We start from the raw sequence: 10,000 nt of genomic DNA on the forward strand, positions 1-10,000 counted from the left end.
AAATCAAATCATCACGACAAATCGACGGGAAGACAATACAAGGGTTAAAAACAGACGATGCTTTCCCCCCCCCCCCCCCCACCACCTATGTCTGCAGGAGGCGGCCGTCCAGCAGGGGGAGCAGCTGAGCAGCACGGCGGCGAGGACGGAGGCCGACAGGAAGCTGCTGACGGAGCTGAACTCAGATCTGAGGAGGAAGCTGGAGGAGCTGGAGACAAAGAGCCGAGGTCGGACAACAGTTCTGCATTATTACCACTCCCTCCAGAAAAACGTGATTATGTGATCTCATAATTCATCGCATAATCAGCCAAAGTCCGCATATTTATGCAGGGGCCGCATTTTTTCAAATACGCCACACTTTCGCTGCATAAATTGTCGATTTCCGTGCAAAATATGCGGGGCTTGCATGATTTCATAATCCCCGCATTTTTGTTGCAAAAAAGTCACATATATCTTAGCAGAAAATTGAAAAATGTTGCGTTTACTTCACACAAGAGCAGCCATTTTCCCCTGTTGCCATGGGAACGTTAAGAAGTGACGTAATTACGCAACGTGAACATCATCGAAAAGCTGCAAACCCCGCGATGAAGCCACGATGAAACCACAGTTTTTGCAAGTTCCCGCAATTTCATCGAATAAAATTCCATAAATATCCCGCATATTCCATTGCATTTTTTAAGAAAACGTGCCGCATAATCAAGGATTTTAGCCCAAAACTATCACAAAAAAACTCCACATTTTTCTGGAAGGACTGTACTCTGTCAGAATGTTGGGTTTCCTAAAATGCTAATATGCTAATCAGACAAATAAGTAACACAAGGAATTAGCCTTGGTGGGCGGAGCCATAACTTAACATGATTAATATTAACATATTAAAAACAAATGTGTACAATACGACTATATGGCTGTATGGTTTAGTGCAAAGTTCAAAATATATAGTTTGTGCAATAGTCAGGTGAGACTGTCCTCCCATAGCTCGTTTATTAAGATTGAAGATAAATGTTGTGGTTCCTTCACACCCCTTTCAAACCATCCGTCCTCTCTGTCGAAGATGTGTATTGTAGAATTTTTTTTTAACAAAATGTGTGTATTTGTGATCGTTGCCAAAGAGCTGTGTGCAGTCATAGAGAAACTGGTTCAAGGAAATGTCTCTGACACATAGAAGGTTAAGCTTAAACCTTTAACTATAGTTTGAGCCTTTTATGGCATAAGAGTGCATCGTGTACCAGACAGATAAGCAGAAAGACAGTTAAAGTTAAGGGATTAGGAGAGGAAGTTGCACCACACAGAGGCCCCGACCCTGGCGTGTGTGTTTGTGAAAGACAACAGTTTCTGTCTATAAACTAGAAGACACCCCCCTGTGACGTTGGGATAAAAGCTTAAGGGAGAGAACAGATCAGAGCTCATTTCGGAGGAGATCTTGGTGGACCAGCTCTGACTTCATGTCTGTAGTTAGGGAAACTTAGACTCTGTTTGTGAGCCCACAGCTGTGTTGTAACTCTTAGGCCGCCTTCACACTGGCAGTTGAAATCAGCTCCGTAATATGCATTACGCCCCCAGCGGACGTCGTACTACACCGTTGAAAAGCTTCGGAAGCGACTCACAAAAATGGCAGAGAGACTAGAACGACTGATAAGTGTCTGAATGTACGATTCTCTATGACCTCTCTTATACAGATATAAACAGAAAGGCTGCTGCGTGGAGAAAAGTTGCCCAGGACGTTGACATGTCACGTCGGTTAAATGTGATATAGCGGTATAATGTCAATAGTTAAATGCGATATAGGGTATAATGTCAATAGTTAAATGCGATATAGGGTATAATGTCAATAGTTAAATGCGATATAGGGTATAATGTCAATAGTTAAATGCGATATAGGGTATAATGTCAATAGTTAAATGCGATATAGCGGTATAATGTCAATAGTTAAATGCGATATAGGGTATAATGTCAATAGTTAAATGCGATATAGGGTATAATGTCAATAGTTAAATGCGATATAGGGTATAATGTCAATAGTTAAATGTGATATAGGGTATAATGTCAATAGTTAAATGTGATATAGGGTATAATGTCAATAGTTAAATGTGATATAGGGTATAATGTCAATAGTTAAATGCGATATAGGGTATAATGTCAATAGTTAAATGTGATATAGGGTATAATGTCAATAGTTAAATGTGATATAGGGTATAATGTCAATAGTTAAATGCGATATAGGGTATAATGTCAATAGTTAAATGCGATATAGGGTATAATGTCAATAGTTAAATGCGATATAGGGTATAATGTCAATAGTTAAATGCGATATAGGGTATAATGTCAATAGTTAAATGCGATATAGGGTATAATGTCAATAGTTAAATGCGATATAGGGTATAATGTCAATAGTTAAATGCGATATAGGGTATAATGTCAATAGTTAAATGCGATATAGGGTATAATGTCAATGTGATATAGCGGTATAATGTCAATAGTTAAATGTGATATAGGGTATAATATCAATAGTTAAATGTGATATAGGGTATAATGTCAATGTGATATAGCGGTATAATGTCAATAGTTAAATGTGATACAGGGTATAATATCAATAGTTAAATGTGATATAGGGTATAATATCAATAGTTAAATGTGATATAGGGTATAATGTCAATAGTTCGATGTCTGTTGCTAGCTAACTAATTAGCATTAGCAGGTGTGTTTATCAGTACCATATAAACGCTGGAGTTGTCGATAGGAACCGTCTGTAGCCTTTCGCAAGAGTTACATTTTTTGAACGCATCCGGATGACCAACTGACACGATTTTTTTCGCACCGCACTCGTTCTGACCCATTCGCATGCAGTCTGCGAATCTCCAGAGGACATGAATGACTTCCAGTCGTTTCGAAGCCATATCGGAGCTGATTTCAACTGCCAGTGTGAAGGCGGCGTTATGCTGGACTCAGTAAACTTTGCTTAACTGAACTCTTCATCTCAGATTGATCCTTGTGTTCTGGTAAACTTAAGTCTGATGAAAGAAGGCGCAGGGAATTAATAAATTGGAGGCAGATTTGACAGGCCTTAGGGCCTTATTTTAGACATAATTCCTACTAAAGTACGTGGTAGGGATGTCCAGATCGGATCGGAGCTGCTCGGGGATCGGCAGTCACTCTGATCAGCTCCGATCATTTGTCAGTTTCACCTTTCTAACTAGAAGTTGATTTTATATGTGAGTTTTACAACTATGCTAGATGGGCAGAGTTAAATGTATTAAGCTGAAGACATCTTTTAGTTACTTTGTTTACTAAGTATCGGATCAGGACTCTGTATCATAGGTATTCATTTTCTTTTTTTAAGATTATTTTTTGGGCATTTTAGGCCTTTATTTTGACAGGACAGCTGAATACATGAAAGGGGAGCGATGGGGGAATAACTTGCAGCAAAGGGCCGCAGGTCGGAGTCAAACCCGCGGCCTGCGTCGAGGAGTAAACCTCTACATATGGGAGCGTACTCTACCACGTGAGCTACCCGGGCGCCCGATATATATAACTTTAGAAGTTGGATAATAAATACCTAGGTTTCTCTACCGTTCAGTCAGAACTGAAGAAGTCCTTCAAACATTTCCTCACAATGCTTCAGTCTTCTTGTTTATGTCACTTGCAGGGATGCACCGAATCCAGGATTCAGCTTCAGATTCGGCTGAATATTGGGCTTTTTGACGGGGTTGGGTTTCTGCCGAACTTTATAATTTTTTCCCAGAGAACCGAACCCTACGCTTGCACTCCGCGCGCTACGCTGGTCGCCGTAATGACGGCGCCGTTGATTACGGGAAGGTGTTTACGTAGGTGGAGCGTTCAATGCAGTAGGCTGTGAGAAAGTGAAGATGGAACTGGTGATCAGAAAAAGTAGTTTGGCAGTACTTTCAGTCAAAAGAAGGCCATTCAAGTCCAGCTACATGTTCAGTCTGTAATGCTGATTAGTCTGGTGGTGGCGAGGACCCTAAACTATACACAACATCACCGCTGTTACAACATCTGGTAGGAAACATCTGGAAGAATACGAGTTGTGATGAAGGAATCTACAGACAGCAGCCAAAATGCAGCAACTTCAGGTACGGCAAAGGAAGGACAGTCACTGGTTACTTCATTAATGAGTTTACTGTCTTCATGGACTGAGGATGGGACGAGGACTCAGCAGAATCTCAACCAGGGGATTCAGGATTCAGCCGAACCCCAAAAATCTGGATTCGGTGCATCCCTACTCACTTGGTTGTGTTTGGATCTTTCAGTTCGAGACGTGGAGTTTTCGACTCAGGTGTCGGCGCTTCGGCTGAGACTGAACAGCAGCGAGAGCTCGCTGGACGACCTGCAGAGGAAGAACTCAGGTGAGGCGACTTGTTTCTGTTTGTTCAACTGAAATTTAAAGTACCAACTGACTGCATTTAACACTTCAACTTCAGCTTTAGATGCTTTCAGTTCCTAACTTTTAAACAAAACGTCTTCAAACAAATTACGCTTCAACTGGTTTCAATTACGTCTTAAAATTCCTCACCTGTCAGGTGAAACTTAGTCTATATATCGTTTCATTTCTGGGATAGCTCAGGTGCCGGATGTGCGTCCCCTTCCTCTGTCTCTGTGTTGGCGTTCTAACCTCTGGTGGATTTGTGAGGACTATGGTTAACTGCTCCTCAGATCTCTGCAGGGTAAATCCAGACAGCTAGCTAGACTATCTGTCCAATCTGAGTTCTCTGTTGCACGACTAAAACTACTTTTGAACGTCCACATGTTCCACCAAAACAAGTTCCTTCCTGAGACTATTTAGCAGAGGCACCGTGGCTCCGTCCGGAGCTTAGCCCCGCCCACGATGATTGTGATTGGTTTAAAGAAATGCCAATAAACCAGAGCACGTTGTTCTCCCATCCAGGAATGCTGTGAGGACTAGACAGACCTTCCTCCTCAGAGCTGTGGAGGAAGGTCTGGACATGTGAGACTGCGTTGGTTGAGATGTGTAGACCAGTAGCAGTAAAGTGTGTGTCTGTCTGTGTGTGTCTGTCTGTGTGTCTGTGTCTCTGTCTGTCTGTCTGTCTGTCTGTCTGTCTGTGTGTGTGTGTGTGTGTGTGTGTGTGTGTGTGTGTGTGTGTCTGTTTGTCTGTGTGTGTGTGTGTGTGTGTGTGTGTGTGTGTGTGTGTGTGTGTGTCTGTTTGTCTGTGTGTGTGTGTGTGTGTGTGTGTGTGTGTGTGTGTGTGTGTGTGTGTGTGTGTGTGTGTGTGTCTCCACAGTGCTGGAGTCCAAGCTGCCGTTTCTTCAGACCAGACTGAGAGCGAGTGAGAGCACGGTGGAGCAGCTGAGGAGGAAGAGTTCAGGTCATCATCATCTTTATTGTTTTCAGGGAACGACAGACAGACAGATAGAGAGAGAGAGAGAGAGAGAGAGAGAGAGAGAGAGAGAGAGAGAGAGAGAGAGAGAGAGAGAGAGAGAGAGAGAGAGAGAGAGAGACGGACGGACGGACGGACGGACGGACGGACGGATACATTCTCCATAAAAAGTGGAGAATGTACAAACGTGTATATATAAGTATATAAAATGTACACTAGTTGAATAGTATTTATAAAGATGTATGTTTATAGAGTGTGTGTGTGTGTGTGTGTGTGTGCGTGTGTGTGTGCGTGTGTGCGTGTGTGCGTTTCAGTGCTGGCGTTGAGACTGTGTCACACTGAGAGTCTGATGGAGGAGCTGAGGATTCAGACCTCAGGTCAGATTACTTTCTCTGTTTCCTCTCCTGCTGCACACACACGTTACTTTTACCTGTTTATTGATCCTTTATATTCAGTATATAAACATGTAATAACTAGAGATGCACCGATAGACCGGCCGGTGACCAGAATTGGCCGGTTTTCACGTGCTCGGCCATGACCGGCGACCGGCAGGTCAGTCTGATATATGGTGATTTCATGCTGGTCAACGCTGCAATTAACTGACAACATAAGTTATACCAGTTACAGTTCTCAAGGACGCACGCACACACGGACGCCACAGCACGGACGCCACGGCACGGACGCCACAGCACGGTCTCTTCTCCTTTCTCTTAACTTTTCCACCGTGTGTGGCGTGTACCCGCTCGCGGTGTGAAGCTCGTGTCGGCGCTATTCTCCACATGTAGGAACCTGGTGAATTAACCTGCAACATGTCAGCTGTTTGGGAATTCTTCATCGTGTGTGCAGAAGATAACAAGTTTACAATATGCAACACCTGCAAGGAGAAAGTAGGGCGTGGAGGGACGACACCAAAAACCTAAATCACATTTCTTTAGTTAATATTGATGTGAAAAGAAGGAAATGGTTCTAACATTGCTCTTTAGATGTGTGTGAATGTCCCACACCAGGAGTAATTTATATAGTTCTATTTTATAGTGATCCGTTATCTGTTCAACACATGTTCTATTAAAGAAAAGATAGAAAATAAATGTGTGTTCTGTAAAGTGGTTAGACAAATTAGACAGACAAAAAATTGCTTCCTGCTTCTTACAGTGTAGACGCTTTGCTGCTTGCTCCTGCCTCTGCTTGCATATTTCTGCTGATAATCTTACTTTTCCTCTGAGAGAAACTATGAGCAGCGGCTCTTGGATACTTATAAATCACTGGACTATACATTTTTTGTAGACATAGTAGGCTATTGCCATATTTCAACATTTTTCTGCGTGAGCGTGGCCTACCAATAGCTCAAGCCTGTCCTAAAGTGATTGTAGCTAAAGCTAATTAGCAGCAAGATGCCTCCCTTCTCCATGGAGGACTACTACAAACTCCTTCAGAAGATTGTTATTCTGGAAACCAAAATTCAACGGTTAGAAGTAAACCTGGAAGTGAACGGAACATGTGGGAATGACACCACTTTACCATTGACCCAAAACAATGGACAGAAGCATGCCAACACACGGCTAACTAGCACCAGCAAGACTACGGACAAACAGGAGGGCTGTGGGATAGGTAATAAATCAACAAGTGGTAGTCCTCCCTGGAACTCTTTTGGTGCAAAGCCTAAGAGTAAATCCTTTTCCTGGTAAGGACGACTAACGGGCAGGGCACAGCGCCCTGAGATTTGTGATATGAACGGCTGGCCTGCATTACCATCCACGCCTCTTCTACCCCTGTACTCAGTAGGACACAGCCGTGGACAGCTGCAAAAGGGAGAATTAGCAACAAAATGCCTCCCCAACAACTGAGTGTGCAACTGGATAACAGATTTGCTCCTCTGCTGCAGGACCCTGGACATGACCTGGATTGCGTCTCATCGTCACACAGCAGGGTAAGGACTGAGAGCAATTCAAAAAGTAAAAATCTACAGGGAAAGCTAACGACTGGGCACCAAACTCTGATTGTGGGTGACTCTGCTGTAAAAGGCATAAAAAGCAGTAAAAACACCAAAATTCTCTGTTTGGTGTCTGACTTAGCCCAAAGAATCCCGGATATCATGGCAGCACACCCAACTGTGAAAAACATTATACTGCATATAGGGTCACATGATGTTGTAAAGCAACAGTCTGAAGTGCTGAATCATGACTTCATGAATCTGCTGAACTCAGTCAGCTCCCTAAACGTGAAGGTGTTTATCAGTGGCCCTATACCACCAGTCAGAAGAGGAGCTGAGAGATTCAGCAGACTGTTGGCACTGAACAAATGGCTTTCAACTTCATGTACCGTCCACTCTCTGCGGTTCATTGACCATTTTAAAATTTTTTGGGACCGCAGACATCTTTTTAAAGCAGATGGACTTTTCCTTAACAAGCCAGGAGTAAAGCTGTTCACCTCTAGCCTACTTTACTTTCTGCACCACACATCTGCTCCCTCAGCCAAGGACACAGGACAAGATAAATCAACACAAACAAAACAAGAGGAAGACACAACAAAGTGCGGCAGTGATCCACCACAGCCCCCACCTGAGCAAAGATTTGACCATGGAGGACCTCAGAGCGGAGACGAGAAATCTCAACCCCCCTTCACCCGTCCAACACTCCTCAAACCCCCTTATCAACACCGACGCCTTTGAGGAGCCATCGCTCTCCCCACTCACCCTTTCCCCTGTTTTCCCCTGCCACATGTTGGGGTTCACTGACCGGATGGAGCAGCTGGTAGATGCTGGAACCAAGTTTACCCCACTACCTTCTCCCATCACTCGCCCCCAGCATCAAACTGACCCTGTTTGGACTCAACCACTGACAGTAAAACGCCAGGCACCTCTGCCCCCTCCAGGACGGCAGCTAACTCCTTCTCAACAGACTGATAAGTATGCTTGTGTACAGAATGAAACAAGCTTTAACTGATATGTGCTGGGCCCAGGCTGCATGCCTAGTGGCACTCATGACTCTTTCCAGGACAAGCCTGGGCCCTGTGTATTCAATTCTTCGTCAATCTATGTTGTGATAGGTAATAGAAAAAGAATGGTGAATCTGCTAAGTAAGAAAAAGAAGGACTTAACTGCCAGCTTAGCAAATTTAGCATCCATTCCTCGTCAGCCACAGCCTGTCCCAAAAAACGAGACAGATAATTATTTTAACACACTAACATTAGCCTTACTAAACGTCAGGTCTTTGGCGGGTAAATCATTTTTAATCAATGATTTTATTATTAAACACAATCTTGATTTTATGTTTTTAACTGAAACCTGGTTAGACCATAATAACAGTGATGCTGTTCTCATTGAGTCAGCTCCCCCTAACTTCAGTTTTATGAGTGAGAATAGAGAGAATAAGAAAGGAGGTGGAGTCGCCATTTTGTTTAACGACTCGTTCCAATGTACTCAAATAGCTTATGGAAACTTTGCTTCTTTTGAATATGGGGCTCTTCAGCTAAGGTCTCCCTCTCGACCTATATTTCTAAATATCTACAGGCCACCTAAATACTGTGCATCCTTCTTTGACGACTTTAGTGGACTGCTGTCTTTAATCTATATTAACTTTGACTGTGTAGTTATTGCTGGTGATTTCAACATTCATGTTGACAACCCCCTGGATAGAGGGACCAAAGAACTGTGTTGTATTTTTGAGAACTATGGACTGACTCAGCATGTGACGGAGCCCACACACAACAAGGGGCACACTCTGGACTTGATTATCTCGAAGGGTTTGAACATTTCCAAGGTTGTGGTGACTGATGCTGCTCTCTCTGATCATTCCTGTGTTTTCTTTAATGGCACTATCTCTGTGCAAAAAAGTGTCCAAACAAAGTTAATAAGAAAACGGTATATCACTGACAACACCAGTGAAACATTCATTCAGCTTTTCTCCTCCACACCCACCCTCTCAGGGGTCTCAGTCACTGAGCTTGTAGACAATTTCAATTGTAAAATTACAAATGTTATTGATGCCGTTGCTCCCATTAAGGTAAAAACTGTGTCTGATAAGAAAAGATCTCCATGGAGAAATGCCATACTGGTAAGAACGCAGGTGGCGAAAAACTAATCTCCAGGTCCACTACAACACTTTTAAAGAGAGACTTTGCATTTATAATTTGGAACTGAGGAATGCAAGGCGGTCCTTCTTCTCGGACATTATTGCCAAAAACAATAATAATTCACGTTCTTTGTTTGCTACTGTCGATAGGTTAACAAACCCTCCAGTACCAGGAGCATCTGAACTTTTATCCACAAAGGCCTGCAATGATTTTGCCACCTTCTTCAATGACAAAATTCAGAAAATTAAACAAATAGTCAGTGCTTCCATATCGAGTACAGGGTATGTGTTGTCACAGTGTCCAGGCAAAACAGATTCCAATATGACCCAATTTCATATGATTAACCGTAAAAACCTGGAGGACATTATACAACATCTGAAAACCTCCTCATGTTGCCTTGATATTCTACCAACGGGCCTTTTCAAAAATGTTGCAAATTGTTTGGCTCCAGATCTTCTACAGATTGTAAACACGTCTCTTCTCTCAGGTATCTTCCCACAGGCCCTGAAAACTGCAGTCATTAAGCCACTCTTAAAAAAGAACAATCTAGACACGTCACTAATGAGCAACTATAG

At 43.0% G+C, this 10,000-nt stretch overlaps 1 protein-coding gene across 1 annotated transcript in view; it reads left to right on the plus strand.

Moving 5' to 3' along the window:
* LOC116053595 (myosin-13-like) overlaps window positions 1-10,000 on the plus strand; it is a 53,804-nt gene that overhangs the window by 1,437 nt on the left and 42,367 nt on the right. Inside the window, exons 3-6 of the mRNA XM_035994949.1 lie at window positions 98-227; window positions 4,269-4,364; window positions 5,259-5,342; window positions 5,669-5,731. Of these exons, the coding sequence (XP_035850842.1) occupies window positions 98-227; window positions 4,269-4,364; window positions 5,259-5,342; window positions 5,669-5,731 (373 nt within the window). The remainder of the gene's footprint in view (window positions 1-97; window positions 228-4,268; window positions 4,365-5,258; window positions 5,343-5,668; window positions 5,732-10,000) is intronic.

The sequence above is a fragment of the Sander lucioperca genome, chromosome 18, assembly GCF_008315115.2.
Source record: "Sander lucioperca isolate FBNREF2018 chromosome 18, SLUC_FBN_1.2, whole genome shotgun sequence".
Classification (NCBI taxonomy): Eukaryota; Metazoa; Chordata; class Actinopteri; order Perciformes; family Percidae; genus Sander; species Sander lucioperca.